General features: G+C 32.7%; 1 protein-coding gene across 11 annotated transcripts; it reads left to right on the top strand.

Annotated features, from left to right (window-relative positions):
- The first annotated feature begins 6129 nt into the window (after positions 1–6129).
- Positions 6130–15554, top strand: LOC114308220 (uncharacterized). 11 transcript variants are annotated; one of them, XM_082920161.1, is made up of 6 exons: positions 6130–6458; positions 6724–6779; positions 8229–8337; positions 8497–8567; positions 11260–11328; positions 15311–15554. In XM_082920161.1, the coding sequence occupies exons 1-6, from the start codon at positions 6448–6450 to the stop codon at positions 15346–15348; spliced, it is 354 nt and encodes a 117-aa protein (XP_082776287.1). In that variant the 5' UTR covers positions 6130–6447; the 3' UTR covers positions 15349–15554. The 11 variants fall into 11 exon arrangements, 4 of the variants coding, with proteins under 4 accessions (XP_082776287.1, XP_082776285.1, XP_082776286.1 ...); XM_082920159.1 differs by lacking the exon at positions 15311–15554 and adding an exon at positions 11397–12465; XR_014364205.1 differs by lacking the exons at positions 11260–11328; positions 15311–15554 and adding an exon at positions 9738–11253 and having other exon boundaries at positions 8237–8337; positions 8457–8566.
- The last annotated feature ends 10220 nt before the right edge of the window (positions 15555–25774 follow it).

Raw genomic sequence — 25774 nt, 5'->3', positions numbered from 1 at the left:
ATTTTTGTTGATGCTCACTTTATGAGACAATTTTTATTCACAACCTAATGGTTTCAGCTCATGATTTTTATATTGTAATCTTCTCACTTAAAAGAATACAACCCCACTCAGACCTACCTCAACTGGCGGTTGTATCCCACTTTAATTTCAAATTAAAATTACCGAAAATCATTATTTTCCAACACTATTGTTAAATATGAAAAAAAAAATTGTTTGTCATTTTTTGAATAAAATACCCTTATCATTGGGTGAAAACAACAAACCTCATCATTTTATCTCTAGGTCAAAATAAAATAAAATAAAAGTTCATATCAACAATAGAAATGTTGGAGAATAATTAATCACATAACCAACTATAAATATCTCTTGCACCATATGGTTATGTGATTAGTTGTGGTTGATTATGGGTAATGTTGTATTAGAAACAGTCAACTGTAGATGTAATTATGCTCCGCTTATTTCAATGAAAAATATTTTGTTTTGTTTGGTTGTATTTTTAAGATTAATGTACTAACAACTACATTAGGGCGGAGTGAAAATGGAGGCGTTGGGTGTGGTAACGTGACAGTGATGGCGGTAGTGGTGGTAGTGGTCGTATAAAGAGGCAGAGATGGTAGTGGCGGTAGTTGTGGGGGATGGAGGTGATGGTGGTACTGATGGTTGTGAATGTGGTGGTGGTGGAAGTAATGATAGTGGTGGTAATGTGGTGGCACTAATAAAATTTTAATTTGAAAAACGTTTTTCACTTTTTAAAAGTGAAAAATATTTTTTGCCCAAATAGTTTTGTTTTCCATTGACCATAGAAAATGTATTACATTAACTTTTGTTTTTCGTTGTACCAAACGATAAAAAATACAAAAAACATTTTTTTAAAAATATTTTTCGCTCAAACAAATGAAGTGTTAGTAGCTTTTAAATTTGTTAACAAAACTTGAATATAAATAAGTTTTAGAGAAAATTATAAATAAAAAAAAAAACTAAGGGTTTATTTTTAAAAAGTACTTTAAAATATCATTTTTCTTCAATTTTACTTAATGAAAATAGACAAATGATTTATATTTAAAAAAAACTAAATGATTAGGGTTTAAATTAACAAAATTTAAAACTCGAATTTATTTTGTTCCAAGATCAAAGCTTGGGGTTTTATTTATAATTTTTTTTCTAAAGTTTTAATTAGTAACTTTACATCTTAAAGAGTGAAAATTTATTTTTTGAAAAAAAAAATTGCAATATTGAAAAATCTAAGATTATTGAGATTATGATTTGTGATTTTATTCCAATTTAAAACAATAAATAACACTCCTAATCAAACAATTAAGATAAATCAACACAACGATTTAATGTGACAAAATCACAATTGGAACGCCTCTAATTGTGATAAAAAAAAATCACAGGCCAAAGTCACAAAACAATCCATTAAGAAGACAAAAAAGAATTATACATGTGTACTCTCACTTACCTAGTGAATCCAAGCCCGAATTGAACAGACCCCGATGTATTTATTCCACCACCATCTTTACTTCGATATTGTCTTACCCAACGTTGAATTCACAATGCTGATGTCGAACCTATGACAATAAATCACTCGGGTATCCACCAAAGCTTCAGACCCAATTGTCCAGAATTCACCGAAGAACAACTCTCGCTTTTATGAATAAAAGAAAACAAACAAACCCCTTGACGATATTGATATAAGGTTCATGGATCTATTATTCACTCTTAAATTATCAAGAAAACACTCATAAAATACCCTCCAATATAAAACAATTTTTTTTTTCTTCCTCTCCGAAAATATGGAGACTCAAACCCTAAAAACAACAAAATGCGCACTTTATAGTAAATTGAATCGCGAAGACTACTCGAATTCACATTTCACCGATCGAGCAGTGTGACTAAAGGCGGTGCGAAACATATATGCTGACCGGTCGAGTGCAACTTTCACCGCTCAAAAGGTAAAACTTGTTTCCCAGAAGTTCAGACGCTCTGCAAAAATAATAGATGATCCTTTTATTCGCTGGCAGCTCAATCCCCGTACATAATCAGCGAAATGACAAACATGAAAGCCTAAATATCACAAACTCCTCTGCATAGGTACAATTTGGGTTGGATTTGCATTTAAATACTCACATCCTCACTGAAATATAAAAGTGAAAAAAATTACAATTGAAAAGAATTTTCCTAAACGGGATTATCAATTACAAAAATCTAACAATATAAAAATTTGTGAATACCTCATTTAAATTTTGGTCTAAGACCTCAAACGGGCTTGAGTCACCTCTGATGCCAGAGCTGGGAAGGAGATTACTGGAGCTAGGCTTAGGACTCTGGGTGGGCCGTTGGGATGAGTGCGGTTTGGGGCATTCAAAGACAAAAAAAAAACAAATGTTAATTTGGACTTGGAGCACCCTAAGAAATAGAGTGCCCAACCAACATTTTGAGGTAAATTTACACCTAGTTTGGAAACTTAACGAGAGAAAATAAAAGAAATAATTACATAAATTTAGAGAGAAAATAAAAGATATTACGCCAAAACAGGACATTAACGGCGGTTTTTTTAACGGCGGTAACAAAAACCGTCGTTAAAGGTACTATTAACGGCGGTAACGAAAACCGTCGTTAAAGGTATCATTAACGGCGGTTTTGTTACCGTCGTTAAAAAAACCGCCGTTAATGCCCACTTTTAACAGCGATAACAAAATCGCCGCTAATGCCCAATCATTACCGCCGTTAATGACGGCGGTCTTTGCCGGCGAAACTCCGGCGTGCTCCGGCGAAACCATCTACAATAAAGTAAACGTAATGTTTAAATATTTATTTAGGGAATATATTTCATGAAGAGTGGCTATGTTAGAGTGGTTAGTGTGGGTGGATGAGAGGTTCAGGGTTCAAGACTTAGGGAGTGCAAGAAGAAAGAATTATTTTTTGAAAAATTTGAACCTATTTACGGCGGTAAAAAACCGCCGTTTTTGGTCGACTTTTAACGACGGTAATTTACCTTTTTACGACGGTTGTACTTTTTCCGACACGCGCATAAACGACGGTAACAAAACCGCCGTTAATATCACCGTTAAAGGCTTTAACGGCGGTAAAAAACCGCCGCTAAAGCCCAATTTTGGCGTAGTGAGAAGAAAAAGATTGTAATTTATCTCCCTCTTGTTTGGGTAAATAAGAAAGAAAAGAAAAGAAAATATATTAATTTCTCCCCCATCTGATTTAGTTAAACTACATCAAAGAAAAATAAAATAAATGATAGTGTTTTATTACCAAATTAACCATATATAGGTGTTAGTTTTTTGGGAGACTTACGTGTAAGTCATAATAGGTGAACTTATTATCCAATAAGTCTTGTGAGAATTAATGGTGTTTTTCATTAAACACTATTAAAAAATGTCATTAATTGTTAATTTTTAGCGATAGTTTGAAAATTTTGTCATAAAAAATGTTACTAATTACAAATTTTAGAGACAGTTTAAAAAATAGTCACAAAAAAATGTCACTAATTTTTAACTTTTAACGATAGTTTGAAAAATTCGTCACAGAAAAATGTCACTAATTGTAAGTTTTAGCGATAATTTATAAAAATCGTGATAAAAAAAAGTCACTAATTATCAATTTTTATGGACATATACAAAAAATTAGTTTTAGAAATTTTACTAAGACTTATTTGATTGGAATTAAATCCAACTATTAAGATCTATCAATAGTTTACCTTAGTTTTTTTTTTCCTTTTTATTTCTTCTATATTTAAAATGATAGTTTTAGTATAATAACAAACTATTATTTAGATGGATTTTTTTTCTCTCCTACTCTCCCCAGGAGAGATTCAAAAAAGGGGTTATGAGCAAGGGCCAATGTAAAAGGGGATCAAGAGGGACATGTGCTCAATTCTTATAATTTACAATAGTATCTATATATTTGCAAAGGGGAGTATTATTTGTTCAACCCTTCAAAAATTATAATTGTGTCCACTCTAAATCATTTAAGATTCTTTAAAAAATATTTTTTAAAAAAACCTTCTTATTTATTTATTATTTACTTTTATAAATCGCATAAAAACTCTGAATACATAAATAACTCTTCCTGTCATCTCTCTCATCTCTTTATTTTTTTCCTCACCTTGCAAAGTTAATTTTTCTCTTATATCATTGTTCATTTAATTTTTTTTGAAGCCCTTTCTTAACTTTTTTATTGTGGCAAATTATACATGTGGTCCATGTATGTTGTTTGTTATATCAATTTGCCCTTATCAATCCAAAAATTATCCAAAATCGTGGTTCAAAGTTATTCTACATATGGATCCATACTACACAAATTAATCTCTACCATACAATCACCTACCAAGAATTTTCTGGGTGGATTAATCTGGGACCATAAACTTATTGTATGGTTATTGTTATATTAGTTTTGGACTTTATTATTATTGTTTTTTACATTATGTTAATTTAATTCAATTAGTAACATTCATTAATAAATTGAAAGAAAATTAAGGAAAAAATAGCTCTTTTCTTTTTCTTTCTTTTTTTTTTTTTGAACGGGGAAATTTGATAAAAATATACTCTCCTCATAGTGATTGAGAGGTTGACATACACTTTGGAATGAACCATTATACTCTTGATTTCAATTCAATTTTTAAAGTAGCACTGTCAATTTTACTAAATTAACACAATGTGAAATTCTAAGTGTTCAATTGATGCTTTTAGATGGGTAATTATTTAGTAATCTTGGAGTATAAATATGTGATATTTCATAACATTGTGATTCGTGGAGAAGATGAGTAGGTGGGGTATTGTGTTGGGTGATTGAGAAACATGAAGAGCATATTAAATGATGATTAGTTTAGTATTCCGTAAAGATTGAATAATTTCTCCTTTTAGAGTTATTGTAACCAAAATGACACTAGACAAACTACCTAGATTGTAATTTTTCATTTCTTATTTTTGAAAAGTATTTTTATTTTGTAATGAATAATTATGTTTTGTGCGTAAACTCAAAAAAATTGTATTATATTGTTGTTGTCAATTACAAGACTTTTTTTTAATTTTTTTTTTTAAAGATTGTGATTAATTAATGTCCCTTTTAAAGTAATTTTTTGATTCCGGATTATAAAAGAAATAGGTTTCTCTCAATCAATTCCTTCCCATTTCACTATGTTTTTCTTTTCTTCACTTATCCAAACGAGTGACATAAATCAAGATAAATGTTTTTTTTTCTTTTTCTTTTTTTCTTCTCCAAATTACTTAATCCAAACGGGCTATTAAAACCATCCAGATGTGCCGTTCGCGAGCTTAATAGTTTAACACTTGGACTGGTAGGCTTTTAAGTGTAAAAAATAAATTTATGACATGAGTACTTATCTTCCTTTTCTTTCTTTTTTTCCAATTAAAATAATTCGTGCATTTTTTGATTTGTGGATGATTGGGAACATAGGTTTTTAATTAAAAAGTTAAAAAATCATTACAAGTAGTTAAATTATTCTTTTGATTTTCTCTACATTTTCTTGTAAGGGAAAAAAAAGAAAAAAAAGTTAAAATAGTCAATTTTCAAATGACCTCTAATAAGTGCCTTTTTTGAAACTTGACTTGTTTTTAGTAATTTTTAAATTTTTTTTTGACTGTATTATGAGATGAAAAATGTGCGTTTCGAATAATATTTTTAATTGAATGGATAGTTATAATAGAAAAATGATTAATTAATGTGTATTATGTGACATTTTGCTAATATGGTGAAATTTGTTGAATTTTTTTTTTTTTTATTTTTTTTGAACTTTTTATTTGTCTGTTTCACTTTTTTTTTAAAAAAAAAAAATCTCTCGCCAAACCGTGCCTAAATTAAAAATTAAAGGGCAAATTACATATACACCCCTCGAGGTTTGGCTAAATTACAAATACCCCTGAGGTTTGAGAAATTACGAATTCCCCCCTGAATGCTATATTTGCATAAGAAATTAGGGGGTAATTTGTTATGAAATATAAACCTCAGGGGGTAAATTGTTATGAAAATACAAACCTCAGGGGGCGGGATGTAATTTCCGAAACCTCAGGGGTATCTGTAATTTAACCAAACCTCGAGGGATTTAGGGTTTCTCTGGTTCTCATACCTCCCAATTTACTACATATTTTATTCCAGAGAAACCCTATCCCTATTTAAAACCCCATATATCCAATCCAATTCCCCCAATCTCTATACAATGCATGACAATAACCGTTTTAACTGTCACTCCACTTGGAACCCCCTTCCTCTCTTCCCTCTCGCGCCATTCTTAGCTCTTCACCATGGCCTTTCATTTCTCTTCTTCTTCTCCTTCTTCGCATCAATCCCACAATTTTCTTTTCCTTCTTCACCCCTCTATTGCATCCCCATTGTCACTTCTCAACGGGTCACTGAAATCAGCAGCTTGGACTTCCCCAAAGAGGAAATCTTTCGGTCTCACCTGTCGATCCAGCATCAATGACGACGAGGTTTGCTTTTAAACGTGATTGAAGCTCTCTCATGTTGTGTTATTTTCAATGCGTGCCCTTTTTGTGGTGTGAATTTTTTAGTGTTATTATTGGTATGATCAATATTAGGATTATTTGCTGGATGCTCCTGTTTCAATTGGGGATGGATTTTCTTTCAGTGGAGGCTAGACAGACTTGTGAATTGTCTATTTCTAAAGAAAGCCAAAGGGAAATGATATTTAGTTGTGATTTCAGTATGATTGAAGTTGTATTTGGTTTTGGACAGGGAAGTACTCGGATGGGCCGAATCCGGCAGATGCATGGTTCAGCAGAGGAAAGATTGTAAGTCTTGTTTGCCCCTTTTCTACTCCCACTTTGAATTTTTAGGACAAAATTTTTACTCTTTAACTAGCTTGGATTTCCTCCTTAAAAAAATCATCTTAAATTGTTTATACGTAGGTCATTGTTGTGTGAACAAAAAAGAAAAAGAGGGCTAATTTCAAAACTTGATGACATTACATTTTTCTTTTCATATAATATTTATTGTAATCGTAATTCATAGACTGCAATGAGTGCTTTCTGCTTGATTTTGCCTTATTTTGGTACACTATTTGTGAACTAGTAAGGCAAAAGCCCCATATGACAAGTTATGAAAACATATTCGGGTCAAAGTTTTAATTTCTTCCCTCACCAATCTAGCCTCTTTCAATTTTGAATGGTGTGTATCCCAAGAGAAATGCATTGAAATTTTAACAACTTTGGGTTCTAGATACTCCTAGGATACATGCATATTCATGCCAATGACATGTGGTCTCTGACCTGAGTAATTTACTTCTTTAATTTGAACAGTTTTTCACAGTATGAAATCCACAAAAGATAACTGCAAACAAATGTGAAAATGGTTTCTATTTCTCCTCATAAAAATTAGAGGCACTAATGCATCATCGAAAATGGAGCTGCGAACTTGCGACACACATGAAAAGAAAAAATGTGAAGTTATTTGATACATTTTTTGTGAACTAGCAAGGCAAAAGCCCTATATATATTATGAAAGCATAATTGGTTCAAAGTTCTAATTTATTCTTTCACCGAACTAGTCTCCTTCAATTTGAATGGTGTGTGTACCAAGAGAAATGCATTGAAATTTTAATGACTTTGGGTACTAGATACTAGTAGAACGTGTTCTTACCATAGGTGAGAATGAGATTGGAACATTGTTATTCTTTGAAATTCTTAAGATTGATCCAATGCGTTCAACAATATCAATCTTTTTCAACTACTAGCTGAAAGCAAACTATACCCTTTCACTATGTCCACTGATCTTTTGCCATTGACTCCTTGGCTCCTTGCTACTATGCTCTCGGTGGGGTTGGGCTCATGCTATGGCTCAGCCTATCTTGAGGGAGCGCCTTTGGATCCCCCATGTTTGCAGACCCATCTAGGCCCCCTGTCTAGCTTTCCAGCGGGTAGGGGCTCCTATGGTCTTGCCTGAGGAGGGTTGCCACTTGTCGCCTCTCTTGCCCTTTTTTGCTAAGCTAAAAAAAAGGAGCCTAAAAGCAAATTGAACCTTTAATTCTTGTTTTTCATCTAGTCTCTCTCTTAGTCCCACAAAAAAGGAATGAATAGAAAAACAGAAAAGGGTTTTATTTTGATGGATATATATATATATTTATTTTAGGTGCAAATTCTATTATGTGTGTAGTAGATATTCTCCTTGTTGGAAGCAAATCTCTTTTACTAAGTGTCACGAGATCATATATCATTATCTAAGAATTCTTTGGTGGTTATAAGCTTTTCAGGTGAAAGCTCATCCTGTTTTTGGTGCTGGCAAGAAGGCAAAAGATCCAATTTTTGGTCTTGCAATGGGTGGTGGTTCTCAGACCTCAGATGATAATTTCAGGTAAATTTGGGAGTATTTAGAACATCACTGGTTTGTAATGGAGGACTTGAACATGCTTGAATCCTGTCATGGGCTTAGGTCCCCATATCATGCAGAAATTGAGGATGGCATATTTCCAGGGTTCACCGATTGAAAAATGCTCTATATATTTTCCAATAGATGGTTTTGCATTGAAAGTGGAAGCGTTGATAATCCTCCTATTGTTTTAATTCATGGCTTCCCTTCGCAGGTGAGGCTTATGTTCTTTTCTGATCTGCTCAAATATGCAAGGAATTTCTTCATCTTTGTGCTGCTTTCGAATTCTGAGATAATTTCATTAACATTTACAAATATATGTGAACTATATTTATTTTTGTCTAACACTTTGTCTGATTAACATAGTGACATATGGCATAACACACCAACTGGCAGCGTTGTCACGGTGTACATAATGATTTGAACAAACTCACTTGAGCTGAAGTTGAAATAATGTGGATCCTGATTTACATAATCATTGTCAATATTTAAAGCAATAAAAATTTATGTTTTTCTGTGGAATTATGATGTCATAGCTTGAATAGTTGTATTGATTAATCCTCAATGTTTTATGTATCATGTTGAGTAGTTAATGTGCATGCATTTTATTTATGTGCTCTTGTATCGAATATGCTGTTAAATGTGTTTGGTGGATGTTATGGTTACAGATGGCACTTGTCTGATTCTTCCGGGTCTAGTTTTAATTTTTGGTGGAGTCTTCCATTGAATAATGATATTATATACTCGAAGGATAATGTATTTGTTCAGTTTGAATATTTTTTTACTGTCAGGAGACCTGTCAAAAGAAGTTTTACAGTTTGGAATTTTGAACTTGTACTTTTTGAGAGCAAACTAAAAAACAAAAAACAAAATAGGCTTGGTTGGGGCTTTTTTGGCTATTTTAGCCACCAAAAACAAAATAGGCTTTTTAGTCCAATAAGACAAAACATCACATCCAACCCGTAATCATTACATTATTTCTCTCACAAAAAAGTCAAAAAAAGCCAAAAGTCCTTCCCAAACCAGACTTTTTAGCCCCAGGCTAAAATAGCCAAAAAAGCCAAAAAGCCAACCCACTTCCCAAACGACACCTAAATTTTGAACTTATCATGATTGCTACAGTGTTATAATGATTTCTAATTTTCTTGCGCTCAACCTATGTGAAAGATGCCAGTGCACCTGAAAGATAAAGTATGTGCAAGATGATTGCAATAACTTATTGTTAAATACTGATTAAGGAACCAAATGCAGTGATTTTGTTAGGAAAGGTTTTCTTTTTGTCTTTTCTTTTTAAAAAGAAAACCAAGAAAAAAATGTGGAAAACAAAGCAACAAGATGCAATGAATTAGAAAATGCATTTATCTTATCCCATAATCTACTGGCAGCTGCTGAAGCACTTCTTCTTTTGGACAAAGAAGATTCTATGTCCTGAAAATGACGCCAAGCCCTCCCTTCTTATTGCACCCATACATCTGGATGCAAAAAGAGAAGAACTTTTATGTACGAACAATTGTATTGTTACTTAGCTTTGTTGCTGTTTATATCTGTGAATAAAAAATGAGCAATGTATTCTTCAGATGTAAAATTAAATGCATGTGACCCCATAGCTTTTCTGCAAATCCAATCAAAGGTTAGGGAGATTTGGCACACACAATATGTTTCAGTCAATAGATTAAGACAGTGGCCAGTAGAATGAACCTTTCATATATCTTGATCAAACCTAATGACAAAGTGAAGATCCGTCTTATCTGAACATGCCCCATTGTCTAGTTGGTTGCTTCTACCATATAGCATTGCATTGTCCGATGCTATGATTTGTCTTCATAGATTATCTCATTCTTGCTAATAATTTGATTGTGCAGTTATCTATGTTGCAATGCATATTGTATTGCTGGTTTTGGGTGACAATATCTATGTTATACCATAACTATGTCAAACTACTATGCCTTTTCATTGAATGGAACTCAGGTTTGAAGGTCCTTACAGACCCTGGCTCGAATTATAACGGCACTTTGTCCAATAAGATGGGACGGCTTATGAAATCAAACACATCTACTTTTCTAGTCATATATGCCATATAACCATTTGATTTTGTATATTAGAAGAATGACAAGCTTTGAACATCAAATAATTTATTGGAGTCAAACACGGGTCCTCCTTGAACCATTGGAATTTGGAACTCCTCTCATGACCAGTGACCACCCATCATCTCAATGCCAAACTAGAGATGGTTTCAATTATCCAATTGACCTGTGAGTGTGTTTCTGTGGGCATGCTTGTGTGCATTTGTCTTTTTAATACTCATGACCCACATTCTATTGGTAGAAGATTCTAATGCAAAAACTTATAGATTATTGTTATTGTAACCATTGTTATTTCACCCACTGCCTCAGCAACTCATTTCACCAATTAGGAAAGAAAACTACGAAAAAATAAGAAATAAAAATTCCAAAAAAAATATGCCTTACTTTCTCAAATTGCAACAACTTCCTTTATTTTCCCTCAAATTTTACTGGCTTTGATCTTAACCTTGTTTTGGTCATGTTGCTTTTCCAGGTAGATAAATGAACTCTGAATTACTTCCGACTTTCATTATACTTTGAATTTCAAATTTATCATCATAATGTGAGCGAGTATCATGATTACTTTTGTTGTTTGCAATTGCATATTGTGCTTATCCATTCAGACAAACTTATTAGTTTCTCTAGACTAATTTCTTGATTCTTGATGGGTAACTTCCCTTTATCATACAGGTAATTCCAGAGAGTTAATAGTAACAACTTGTTGCTGTCCATTGCAATGTTAACCTATAAAACATTGTGACGGATTGGAAGTTATTGTTGTTTTAACAGTGTACGTAGATTAAATTCTCAATTCACTAATATATTCCATTCCTTTTGTTGCACGAATATTCTTATCGCAAAGTTCTTCCTGTACTCTCCAAGGACTATCATGCCATTGGTTTTGATTGGCTAGGTAAGATCCTAGACTTACTTTTAAAGAAAAAATAATTTTAAATGATTAATGCTATGTTCCTTGCACAGAGAGAGAGACCAAGAGAGAGACGAACAAAGAGGGAGAGCAGGAGCTCTCTGCTCCACGCACCAAAATGAAATGAATTGTAAATGAAGAAGAAATGATGGTAAGAAGACAAAAATAGAGGCCACTCACATGGGTTTGTTTTCTAAAATTTGATTTTTTTAAAAAAATATAATTTTTGTAATAATACTTCAAAATTTTATAATATAAATTATAAAATGATATAATTTTTTCACACCACAAAATATAATATTTTGATCATTACGAAATATACACATTTTCATTCTTTACAAAATATATAATTTTTCGCCATATAATACACACCATAAAATCAATTATTAAATATTTATTATAATTCCTATATAATAAATAACAACTCCCAAAGTGGTTACTACCAATCACATAATTAAAAGAACCAAACAGTTAAACATCAATCACTAAACAAACTCAAATTAAATTAAATCTAAGTCATGGGTTTCACCCATAAGCCAAACATGGTCCAATTATATACCAAAATAGATCCAACAAAGTTATCCAAATCATGATATAAACATTCAAAATAAAATAACAAAATTCTGCTATAAATTAAACTGAACATCAATCAGTCCGTGAATTTTCATAAAATAAATACTTATCATTTAATTCTGAAAGTTTTATCCAACGTGCTAGACTCATATGGGAACAACATATAAAAATTGCATAATTTTCTGAAATCATGAACTATTTTTAAAAAATAAAAAACCAAACTATTTTTGCACAGAATTTACACAGCAATTAAATTCAAAAATTCGCTCAATTAAATTATGCACGGGCTATTTAAAATAAATAAATAAAAAATTTCTAGATCATTACAACAATTTTCTTGTGGCTTGTGGATTGAAATGTATCGTTAGGCCCGTTAACGATTTAATAAAAAAAAATTAAAATATCCCAATATATAAGTAACTTAAGTGTGTAAATTATGGATAGTTTCGCCATTTATTTGGAAGGCAAAGTGCACTTTAACTCCTGTACTTTATTTTCTACGCGATTTGTCCCCTTGAAATTTGAAAATAAACATATAACCTTTTTATATCTATCACGCATTTCACATTTATTGTTAAATTAGACGAAAAGTTTAACGGTGCATTTTAATCCACAAAACCACGTGAGAATTATGTGATCATTTTCAAACATTAAGGGAGTAAATCTTACATAACTCAATAAAATAAAATTTGCCCATATAAACAAAAACATGTTTTCTGACAAAATGTTTCATTACCTATACTTTTTTTACTGTGATGAAATGTGTATTCCTTGCAACAATAACTTTTTTTTATTTTTTGTGTGATGAAATATTTCATCACATATACAACTTATCGAGACAATATATTTCCTCGCCAGTGACCAAAATTTGTGACAATTTTTTTTTTTTTTTTTTTGGGTCACAAAAATTCTAGGGTAAATTATGCAAATGGTCCATGTAGTTTACACGATGTATCAATTTGATCCCTATTATTTCAATTTGCTCGATTTTGTCCTTTAATTTAACAAATTGTGTCATTTTAGTCTAATAAATAACGGTTGTTAAGATTAATGAACGGAAAATCTACACAGTGTATCAATTTGGTCCCTATAATTTACACACTATGTCAATTTGGTCCCTGTTATTTTAATTTGCTCGATTTTGACAGGGAGCAAATTGACACATTGTGTAAACTACATGGATCAAATTGACACCTAGTTTGACTTTCCGTCCACCAAACTTAACAGCCGTTATTTATTAGACTAAATTGACATAATCTGTTAAATTAAAGAGCAAAATTGAGTAAATTAAAATATTATGGACCAAATTAACACATCATATAAATTACAAGGATTATTCGTATAATTTACTCAAAATTCTATATATATAATACTGGATTTGTCTTTAGTGACGAAATATAAGGTTTTTTGTGATAAAATGCTCTCAAATGGGTGATGAAAAATTTGGACCCTAAGGTTACTGAATTGTTGACGAAATGCATTTTCTTTACGGAGGCTTTTAGTGGCAATTATATAGCGACGAAATTAGTGACCAAAATATTTCCCCCGAATATTTGTAGTGATGAAAAAATACAATATTTATTTGAAGGGAAAATCGGTCTAAAGTCCCTATCTAACTTTTAGTAATAGATTAGGTCCACAATCTGTTCTTTTGTAATCTAAGGTCCCTCACCCCATTCCCACTCCTAAACTCACCCATCTCACACCACTCTCACCACCACCATCACCACCGCCGGAATCTGACCCATCAGGAGGACACAACAACTCGAACAGCGAGCTATCATCGAGGGAGCAAGACAGGTTCCTTCCGATCGCGAACGTGAGTCAAATCATGAACAAGGCTTTACCAGCGAACGCCAAGATCTCCAAGGACGCCAAGGAAACAGTTCAAGAGTGCATTTCAGAGTTCATCAGCTTCATCACCGGCGACGATTTGCTCTGGGCCATGACGACACTAGGGTTTGAAGAATACGTCGAGCCATTGAAGGTGTACTTGCTGAGATTAAGAGATATGGAAGGAGAGATATATTGTGTCCTGTTTGGTAATTGATTTATGCGCATTTAAAAAATTTTTATGAAAATTTGTTGCAGTTTTAACAAGTCGAAGATGAGTTGAGTATGAATAATTTGATTTTTTTAAAAGTGCACACAAACTAGTTCTTACAAAATTCTCTGGTTTGGTTGGACTGAATTTTCTCTGGGTTGTTGGACTGAATTTTCTCTAGTTTAAACCCAGAGAAATTTGAATTTTCTCTGGGTTAGATGTGTATATAAGAACCAGTTTGTGAATGTTCATTCATTGACCAACAAAAAGAGCTTGGAATAAGCATGAGAAATATAGAAGGCCAAGTCAAACTTGGTGTAAACTGGTTGTTGATTGATATGCAGTTGGTTTTGTAGATTTGGCCAATTCTTTAGACTAATACGAGTTTAGCAGAGCAGGAGTAGAAGCAACAGGAGAACCCAAAAATTTTGGAACAAAGCTACGATTAGAATTGGAAATTGGTTGTGCTATGTTAGGAACAGGTACTGGTATTCTGGTTATAAATGACGAGTTTGCAAGCTTGGAAACTGATATGTTAGACACACATGATGACTTTACTTCTTCTAATGAATCAGAAATAAAAGAATGGGATTTTCCTGAGGAGGAACTAGAATCTAATGATTTGGGAAGCCGCAATTTATCATGAATATCAACAGAAACAGAAGCTATGGCAACAGCAGCTATTGCATCTGGTCATGCCTAGAGAAATTCTTTGGGTTGAGAGAATTTCTCTGGCTTGGAATTTTCTCTGGATTGTGGTGTCCAGAGAAATTCTCTGGGTGGGAGAATCTCTGGAAATGTATGTCTGAGAATTTCTTTGGGTTTGGAGAGTCCAGAGAAACAGAATCCCTTTTCTTTCCCTCCCCTCCTCACAACAGCTTCCTCCATACCTTCTCCATTTCCTTCCCTTTTCTCCCCTTCCACCTAATTGGCAGTCATAGTTATATATATATATATTCACAATTCCCAGAGAAATTTGAATTTTCTCTGGGTTGAAGAATTTCTCTGGATGAAATTTCTCTGAATCAATTTTCTCTGGACCAATTTTCTCTGGATCAACCTGGGGGACCTTAGACATTATGAAAATATTTGGTGTCCTTTATGTTAGAAAATGTTAATACCAGGGACCTTAAAAAAAACTCCTTATTTGAATGTGTCATCATAATTTGCTATTATACATAACTCGCCAAGGGTGGAGGCGACCCTTCATTCACATTATGTATAGTAACTAAGTTTTAAATTTTATATTTTATGTTACCAAGCTGAAGCACATTTGAAACTTTTGACTTCTGGTAAGAATTTATTTAATTTAATTTTTATTTATTATTTATTTATTTTTTGACATTGCAGGGGAGAAGTTTTTTTTAGAAATTCGAGGGTGTTTGTAGTACTGGCAATGGAGTTACAACCTTTATCACATTGCCTACAAGTTGTCTACAAAAACTTGAAGCATTACGAGTGATAGAAGATATTTGTCTGATTTCATTAATGGCCAATTTTGGAATTTTGATTAAAAGTTAGTGTTTAACTTTTTTATTTTTTTGAGTTACACAATTTGTTCGGTTTGAGTTTTCTATAAATACTTTTCAAAATATTCTACTTTTTTCTTTTTCGTATTTTTGTATTGAATTTTTTTAATATTTTAAATAATTTTTTTAATTTTTAAACGCACCTAACATAAATACACTTCAAAAAATATAATTTTCATGAAAAAAATCTTTAACAAATTCACTAAATACCAAAAATACAAAAAAATTAGTATATTTTTCATATTTTTGTGTATTTATTAATTTTTTGAAATATTTTACTTTTTAGATACATCTAAATAAGGTACATTTAAAAAAGTAAAAAAAAAATGCTTAAAATTTTAAAAATATTTACAAAAAAACAAAAAAACACGAAAAATAAAAAATTCAGTTTTCAAAAAACTGAATTCAGAAAACTCAAACCAAACACACTGATTACCTTTTTTTTTTGTACGTTTTTTCAAAAAAAAAAAAACCAAAAAGAGTAAAAAATACTTGGTATTTTTTCGTAATAATACAAAAAAAATATATATATAAAATAAATTAAATAGAAATGACAAAATATTTTTTTTTATTAAAAGTATGAAATACAGAACAAACGATATAACTAAAAATACATAAATGAATTAGATTACATTACTAATAGAGCAAATTATTAGCATGGATAACTAAGGCCTCGTTTGGCAAGAGGCTATTTTAGCCAATTAGCCAAAAAGTTACTAAATTAGCCAAAAAGCCAACAACTCATACCAAAAAGTCAAAGATTCTCTTTTCTCTCTACTTTTTGCACATCTTTTCGTAATTAGCCAAAAAGTCATCCCAAACATACAAGTTTTTTTTACCTACCTTTTTAGCCAAATAGCCAAAAAGTTACTAAATTAGCCTGTTCCCAAACGAGGCCTAAATATTAGAACTTATATTTGTAAACTAAATATTGAAAAATTTAAGAACAAATAATAAGAAAAGAAGCAAATCGAAGCCTGCACTACATAATTTCCTTAAAAGAGATTCACCGTCTTCCGATGGATGCTGGAGGTATGCCAGTGTTTGTCTCGTAGGATACGGTGGTCGAAACCAACTAATACAGAAGCACCTTCTGTATTATGTCGGTGAACTTGACAATGGATGCACTCTCTCTAACAAAAAACAAAGAAGAGGCTAACAAAAGAAGATGGAAAAATTTTCTTTGGTTTAAAAAACCATCTCCAACTTTTTATTTCAAAATATCATCCAATTTTCCATCACAAAACCTTTCTAAAAACAACTTACTAAGTTGGAGAAGAAATACCTCTATTTATACTAGTAGGGGAGAGCCTTAGCCATAAAGGCTAATATCAATGGGGTCATTAAATGTCATCAACTCTAGCCATTAGGGCTAGAGTTACAAATGTTCAAAACTCCAAAACCATTATATAAAGGGGGATTTGGTGATAGCCCCCTCACTATCTAATTTGTCTTTCAAAATAATAAGAATTATATAAGTACTTTCAAAACCCTCTAATATTTTAAAACTTGTTTCTTTTACCATATTATCCTCATAAAATTTTATTTTGTATGAAAGTAAAATTTTACTCTGTATGAAAATAAAATTTTACACTCTGAAACTAAAAGTAAAATTTTACTCTGTATAAAAGTAAAATTTTACTCTGAAAAACGAGTAAACTGTGAGACTTTGAAGCTAAAAGTAAAATTTTACTCTGTATGAAAGTAAAATTTTACTCTGTATAAAAGTAAAATTTTACACTCTGAAACTAAGAGTAAAATTTTACTCTATATAAAAGTAAAATTTTACTCTGAAAAACGAGTAAACTGTGAGACTTTGAAGCTAAAAGTAAAATTTTACTCTTTATAAAAGTAAAATTTTACTCTGAAAAAGTAGTAAAATGTTACTCTACACAAAAGTAAAATTTTACTCTGTACAAAAGTAAAATTTTACTCTGGTTCTGTCAAATGAAAAAACAGAACAATAGAACCAGATGAAATTTGATAAAAAAAAACAAAAATAAATCAAAAACAAAACAAACAAAAACAACACAAATTAATCAACAAATCAACATATCTAATTGAGAAGAAAAACTTATGAAACTCGATCAACAATCACAAATCTCAATGAAAAGAATACATATGTTCAACAACACTCATACACACAAATATATATATATATATATATATATATTCTCAAAATCTTGAATGAGGAATGTAACGGCTGCGAGATCTTTAGATTTGGAGATCGTCTTCATCGATTTTGTGAAGTATGATCGATTTGGAGATCGTCTTCATCGGCTACGAGCTCAGATTTCAAATTTTTCATACGTATGATACTATATATATAAGGGCAATATTGTGATAAAAAAAAATAAAAATTATAAAATGTCCTTATTAAGGTAAGCATTTCTTACTCAGGGACTTTTTGAAAGAAAATTAATTGGGTTATCCTTTACCCTAATAAAAAGGCCCAAAAGGGGGGTTCCACCAAAAATCCCTTATATAAATCATAATATGCATAAGTTTTGAGAGTTAAACTAGATGGGTTGTAAAATGGATACGAGTGTTGGGTCACAACCCGATCCAAGCCCAATTTCAAGCCCATGCACGAACTAAGCATACCATAGCTCAGCCCAAAGCTCAAGATTAGGTCTAACTCTAAATCTAAGACCAAACCCAACACATGCACAAGTACAAGTTTAGGCTTAGTCCAACTAAGACTAAGTCCAAACCTAAACCCAACTTTATTGATACTCACTTTATGAGACAATTCTCATTTAAAACCCAATGGTTTCGGCTCATTACTTTTGTATTGCAATCTTTTCACTTAAGAGAATACAAAACCACTCAGACCCACCTTAACTGACGGTTGGGTCCCACTTTAATTTCAAATTAAAGTTGCCGAAAAACTATTATTTTCTAACAAAAAGTTGACTTTTAATCTACTTCTCTAAATAGACCAACTAAAAATCTTATTCAAAAATTGGGAGATGATAATATATATATATATTTTTACAATTATTTTGTGCAGCATAGAACATAAATGTCCCAAATATGAGTGTTATGTTCCTAAACATGGTTGAGGTTGCCATAATCAAAATGAGTTTATAGTTGAATAATATTATTGAATATTTATTTTTATGCTGCTATTAATTTTCAATTATATGAGCCATATAACGATCCCAGTTTTGACCCGACACTTATAGTAGTCCGAACTCGGGTTTATGGTTTCTGTATATCGTTCATTGTCCTTTACTCTTTATTCCTTCTTAAATTTGGTTATTTAGATGTGTTGAGTGTGCTTGGAACAGGTTGGTTGCTTGGTTTTCAAACCTTATGTTGCGCAGAATTTTGGTCCTCTACTCGAGCGGCCTTTCTTGCGCTCGAGCTGGATTTGAAAACTCTCCGTATTTTGCATGTCTGCAAAAGTACTGGAGGGATGTTTTCTATGCTTGAGCGATGTTTCCTAAGCTCAAGCGGGTGGGCGCTCGAGGGGCCGCTCGTGCGCTGTTGCTTGCAAAAGTACTAGATGTGTGTATTCTGCGCTCGAGCGGAACAACTTATTGTATCTGACGCTTGAGCATCAACTCTTGTGCTCGAGCGGACTATGCGTATTTCAGATCGCGAAAATGACTTTTTACATTACTTTTTCAGATCTTTTCTTCCAAAAATCCTAAAGTGAGACTCTCTCTCTCTCTAAAATACACTCTTTGTAGCGACCCTGATTTTTCGTAAACCTTTATTTATTTATTATTATTATTATCTTATTTTATTTTTGATTTTATTAATTGTGTGGTTATATGATACTTTAATGTGGTATTTAATTAATTTAATGTGTTTGTTATATAATTAATCTGAATACTTATATATTTATATTTTTTTATATGTAAAAAAGGTGTTTTATTAATATAGAAGAAAAGAAAAATAGGAGACGTAGAGACGGCGGGAGTGAAAAGAGAAGAAAAAAATATTAAGGTTTTGTTTTGGTGGCTCCATTAGTTCTTCAAATAATTCTTTGATCTTCAAAAAAATATTGTGAGTGCAAAACCCACTTCCCTTGATTTATATTTAATTTCTTGTTTTTATTTATTTATTTATTTATATTTATATGATGTTGAATTGATTTCGTATTTGCATGTAGATGATTAATTGATTTTAATTATTTTGATTAGTTGTGTATGTAAGGTTTAGGATTTTAGATAATTGATTGATTTTAATTATTTTGATTAGTTGTGTATGTAAGGTTTAGGGTTTTTTGATGATGTATTGATTTTAATTATTTTGATTAGTTATGTATGCCATGTTTAGGGTTTTTATATGGATTTATTTTATGGTTGTAATCACACTCATGGATATATGAAATTAAAATAAATTTAGAACCCATAAATAAATTCCTTATAGTTCACCATGACTCCATGGATTGTTGTTTTATTTGAGTGTTGGTGAGAAAGAGTGCATAAACAAAAAGGTAAGGATTATGAGATTTATTTGAATGCCTTTGGCTTGGCATTGTTATGTTTGTTCTCATGAGTGAGATGTTTTGTATATATATATATTGTTGCCTCGTTCTCATGAATAGATGAGTGCTTTGATTTACGCACGTACGTATATGCTAACCATCCGGGGAGTGTAGGTCAAACTCGGGATGATATCCCCGTGCAAGTTTAGCTTCGGAGCAGTGTTAGGTATACAGGAGGCACATGGGATATACGTGTAGGCCGGAAGTGGAGGGCCGAAGTGGTGGAGTTGAGGTACAAAGAATTTAATTATGGGTTTATTATTATTGTGTGAATTGTATTGATTTGTACATCTTGAAAAAAACTAAACGATCTCGATAAATTATGAAATTTGAGCAAAGGCATGTATACATGATTCTAGACAACTTTTGCGTTTTAACTTTTTATTAAAAAGATCGATTAGAACTTATAATCGGATGATCTTGGTTATTGTAGTTTTGATTCATTTTAGCAATACAGATTTTAGAGGTTGTTTTAACCCACGGAACGAGCTCATTTTTATTGGTTTCACATAAACTGAAGTAAAACATTATTATGAACACTTTTTGTGTTTTGAACTTTTCCAAAACAAATCATCTTAGGGTAGTTTCTTTTCATTTTTAGCTTTAGATTTTTCGGTTGAAGTCCGTCTAGGTTCTTCTATCAAGTTTTTCTCTCAACCTGTTCAGTTTCTATTAAATTCGTTCACTATGACTTTTAAGAAATTTGATTATGTACACCTTTTGTTGTTTGAGTTTTGGTCAATTCGAATTTATTTAAGCAAGAAACGATATATTTTTATACTTCTTCAGCAAGTTACTTATGATTAAATTATACTAACTTTATTTTTTTGCAGGATGGTGGGTTTTACTAACTTTTTATGCAGGGATGACCTACCATATTTTTATTTATATTTTGTGTATTTTATACTCAATTTATATTTCGTTATGTACAGGCAAGAAACTAAATGGCACCGTATCTCGGGAAACTACCCATTTGTCTCGGTGCGGATGGAACAACTTGTCTTATCCCGTAACAAGAATTAAATGTATTTTTGTTTGTGTCTGGTGGACACGTGGGTCTTAAATCTTGTACTCATACCAATATATACTGACCCATTTTGTCTCTCGGCAACTCGGGTGCGTTCTGTTTGAGTGCAACCGAGCTTCCTTTGCAGGATTAGTTGGGGCTATGGTGGTGACGCGGAATAACTATAGTTGTTGGACATGTCTTTTAGATTTCTTTTGTTTTCTTGAGCTTAGGGTTGAAATTAGTTTATCTATTTAGTATTTTTTTTTTATGGCTTTAGTATTGGGATAATTTGGCATGGTTTGTAACCGTACATTATTTAAGTTATTTTGACTATGTATTGTTACTTTAATGTTGGATGTATTGGTTAGTTATGAAATTATGGTGGATGGTTTGGTTGGCGTTTAGTTTTTTGTTTCACCCCTAGGATTTGGATGCTGGAATATTAATTGGAATTTAGTCCTAATTTAATATTTAATTGTCCAAATTTTGGGGCGTGACACTCTCTCTCTACATTTTCTCCTAGATCTGTTGATCTCTCTGCCCTAGTGTCTTTGGAAAAAGGGTACAACATCTTGAGAGCTTCATTTTGATCCGATCGGAGTTTAGTTTCGACGTCGTTGGAGTTTCGTGCTTGCTCCATTGGTCTTCTAAACTTGAGGTAGGGACTCTCTACACCTTAATATGGGTTTTAACTTGGTTATGAGTTGTTATATGAAAATGATGAGATTTGGGGGTGTTTTGAGCAAACCTAGGATTTGGGTTCAAATTCGAAAAGAGGGGTTCCTATGTGGGTGTTATATAAATGATTATGGGGTTTAGATATAAGGTTATCTTATGTCAAAATAGATGATTTTTGCCGTTAGGTTAATAACTGGAAAATGGGGAGCTACCCTAAAATATCTTGAATAATTGTTTTGTATAAATAATGAAATTGGTATGAAAAATGTGAAATTAGTACATGAATGGTGTTGTTGGATTTTCTCAATCACTCACCTATGGAAATTTAAGGATTTATCTATTATAGAGATTGTATATCTGTTTAGAGATAATTGTTTTGAACTATCGGTGGAGAATAGTCATGATTGTTGTAGACATTGCATGTGAATTAGGCGAATTGAAACTAATCCTTAAACCATTATCATTGAATATGATTATGAATGATATATATTGTATATGTATGATATTTGGGAGAAAAAATGGGATGTACTCCATGTTTTGAGGAGAAGAAAGAGGATGGACTCTGTTGAACTAAGTTGGCCTGTGTGTCTAGGGTGAAGTCCCGAAAACCATTTATATACATGGGTGTTGATTCCCACAGATGAAATTTTCTTAAAATGGCAAGTAGAAATGTATGTATGGTGTGATGATTTTAATTTGTTGGAAACCTGTGAGGTGTATCCTCTGTTGGGTGGATTAAATGCAGTGGATGTATCTATTGAACCAAAATGAAAGGAATGAAATGTAAGTTTGGCATACCATGGTTTTGGAGAGAGTTATAAAGATTTTGTTGTAGAACAATAAAAATGTGCATCATACTTATGTCTTGTTAATTCTCATATACTATGTTAGATTGTTTCTACTGAACTTTGGCTCACCTTACTTTGGGAAACCATTTTTAGGTATAGGTGACATGCCTTTTCTAAGGACGTAGCTTGGGAGGACCTTGGAGTCAAAGACTCTTTTTATGTTATTTTGTATTTAATGTTCGTTCAAGCCTAGGGCTTTATATGTATAGAGCTTATGACTCTCTTTTGTTGTAACCAAGCAATGACTTGGAAAGATGTAAGTCGGTAGGGCATTTCTTTTGTTGAGCATTAACTGGTATTATATGCTATAGATTCAGGATGTACAGTCATGAATGTATATTGCATGTGTTATCTTTTGTAATACAAATTCTGATGAATGAAAGCATATCGTTTCTGTTATTACTTCTCTTATGAAGGGGATTTATAGTATTATTTTGGAGGCGTTACAACGTGGTATCAGAGTATACTGGATTTGAATACTTTGGGTATGTGAGAAGTGGTTAGTACCATAATGGGTTTGCCTCGTTTATTAGAGACTTAAGTATGGATGATGTGTGCTTATATGATAACATGTTTATGTGATTATATTGGTAGGGAATTAAATTTCTAGAATGTTGATTGAGTCCATGGATTTCTAAAAGTCCTGTTAGAAGAGCACTTGATCACTGTTGTTTATAATTGGAAAACTGGCAACGTCGCGGGATGGTCATTATTCGAAAATGAAATTCGTATGTGTTTATGTGTGTAGCGATCCCGGTTTTGACCCATTTCTGTGTGGTGTTCCGGGCTTGGGTTGGTATGATTTTGAACGGTGTTATGTATCTAGTTTCCCTATATTCCCCTTATTTTGGTTATCGGGTTGTAGCGGTGTGTTTGGAATAGGTAATGTCTCCAAACCTTTAGATGCGAATCCAACCCGAATTGTGCCTTGCAGAGTTGCATTAGAAGTTAAGTCTTTCATGTTTTGCCACTTCGCTGAGTATGTCGGGGATCAAGCTGTCCGGTCAGCTCGCAGGGGTCCAGGGGGCAGCGCCCCGTGGCAAGTCCTAGGGCAGCGCCCTGGCGGGGTTGAGGGGTAGCGCCCCCAAAGCAAAAATGAAAAATGCATTAGAAGTTTCTTGTTCGCTTGAGCGGCCGTTTATGCGCTCGAGCGGAAAATGTTTGGTTCCAGAAATTTGACTTGTCTACAAAAGTACTGGGAAAATGTATTTGACGCTCGAGCGGGGCTTTCCACGCTTGAGCGGACCATGTTATATCAGTTCGTGAATCTGATATTTCAGATCACTTTTTCAGTCCTCTCTCTCTCTCTCTAAAACTCTCCAGAATCCCAGATCTGAAGCTTCTCTCTCTAGAAGTCATCTTCTTTCTTTGATTTCTCCAAATCCATTAGGATTTAGACATAAGTTCTTCACCAAAGTTGGTTATCATCTCGAGGGCTTCATTGTGTGTGGTAAAGATCAAGTTTAGGCATCGTTGATTTTGGGGTTTCATCTCAATTCTTCTTTAATACTTGAGGTAGGGATTTTCTTAGAGTTATATATATATTTTTGCAAGATCTAGATGATTTTCGAAATCATCATTCGATAGCTTTGAAAATTGATTATTGATTCAATAAGTTGAACGATTTTGAAAGTGGGTTTGTCTCTTGTTCTTTTAAAATAATCTTATGGGTTTTGATCTTTGTTGATTGAAGAAAAGATGATTTTAAAAAGTTTTCTTTCAAAAGATTTGAGTTGTACAGTTTTGGTGAGAAAACCTAGAAATTGAGGATTTTTAAAAGAGATTGAAAATCCATTAATGATATTGTTATATTTATTTTGTGTGTCAAAATAAATGGATGTTTGGAAAATTTCTTATTTATATTTATATAAATGATGAATTTCATGGAATATGAGAATTGTTGTTCATTTTGGAAATTATTGTTAAAAACATTGAAATAGTCTTGAAATGACTAATTGTTGAGGAAACTTGAGAAGGGGGAATTGTGTTATTCCTTGGATGATGAATTGGAATAAAAGTATTTATATTCATCTTGTGAAATTGGCATATCAATTCATTTGATTATATTAAGCTTTGAAAGTTGATTTGAAAACTTGCATTTAGAAAAGAATGTTGAGAAACAAGTTTTCATAGAATGGTTTTTGGATAAATACGTTGGTAAGTTTTGATAGATGGTGTAGATGATATTGAACAAGTTGGCCTGAGAGTCCGGGGTAAAAGACCAAAAACCCGCGCAGATAGGTGTCGAGCCTTCCGGTTAATACCGGTAAAAATGATAATTTGGTACTACTCGTATAGTCTACTTGCAGACACCGACCTAGGGATTACAAAAGTTGTATTTACCGTCCCTTAAATTAAATTGTTAAGTTTTGAACAATGGACATTTCATGGCATCATTGAGCATGATGGTTTTCAAAAGATGAAGATATGATTTATTTGCGAAAAGACATAACATGGCATGTGCATTCATATCTTGAGACTTGTATAAAATGTATATCCTTTGTTAAGGATTTCCTACTGGGCTTTATGCTCACCCTACGAGATTTTTGTGCAGGAAAAGATGTGGTGATTCCACCTAACTAAAGGCGAGGAAATATGTGTTGAGAGTACAAGGCTCTCGTTTTGCTGTAACTCTGTTTGTACGCCAAGGGTTGTATTTGTGTGGGTTTGAATAACCATTTTGTGTAACCAGGCCTAAGCCTTGGAAACTTGTAAACCCTTGGAGGTGTCTATTTGTTTATGTTATTTTGATTTGAAGTGAATGTATTATCGCCTGAAGACTATTTGTATCATGTAATGCAAGTGTGGGGATTTATTTTCAATTTTACTTTAAAGAACATGGTTATCGTATTATCATTTGGGTATAGAAATTGGGGCGTTACAATATGAATACGTGCGTATGTGGAGTGAATTACTGTTGTCCATCGTATTAGGATGCGAGTGAGTTAGCTTCAGCACAATTGTAAATGTGCTAATTTCTTTTGTTACCTTTATTAGGATGTCAGGACGTGGATGTAGTGGTAGGCGTGGTAGGCCTAGGCGGTAGGAGATGCTTGTATCAAATGATATTCCCCACAAGAGGAGGGTGTTGGTCAGGCCAACGTGGCCGAACCAATTGGTCAGCAGGCTATGAGTGCCTTAGCCCGGGAAGTGGCCAAAGCTTTAAGGAAATCTACGGACATTCTCAAGGCTGAGAATCAAGTCCAGGCCCAAGTAACTGAGACAGGGCCATCCTTTCTGAAGTAGGAG

This window comes from Camellia sinensis, chromosome 3 (assembly GCF_055761805.1).
Source record: "Camellia sinensis isolate YWXY chromosome 3, ASM5576180v1, whole genome shotgun sequence".
Lineage (NCBI taxonomy): Eukaryota > Viridiplantae > Streptophyta > Magnoliopsida > Ericales > Theaceae > Camellia > Camellia sinensis.
This window is presented reverse-complemented; position numbering and strand designations above follow the sequence as displayed.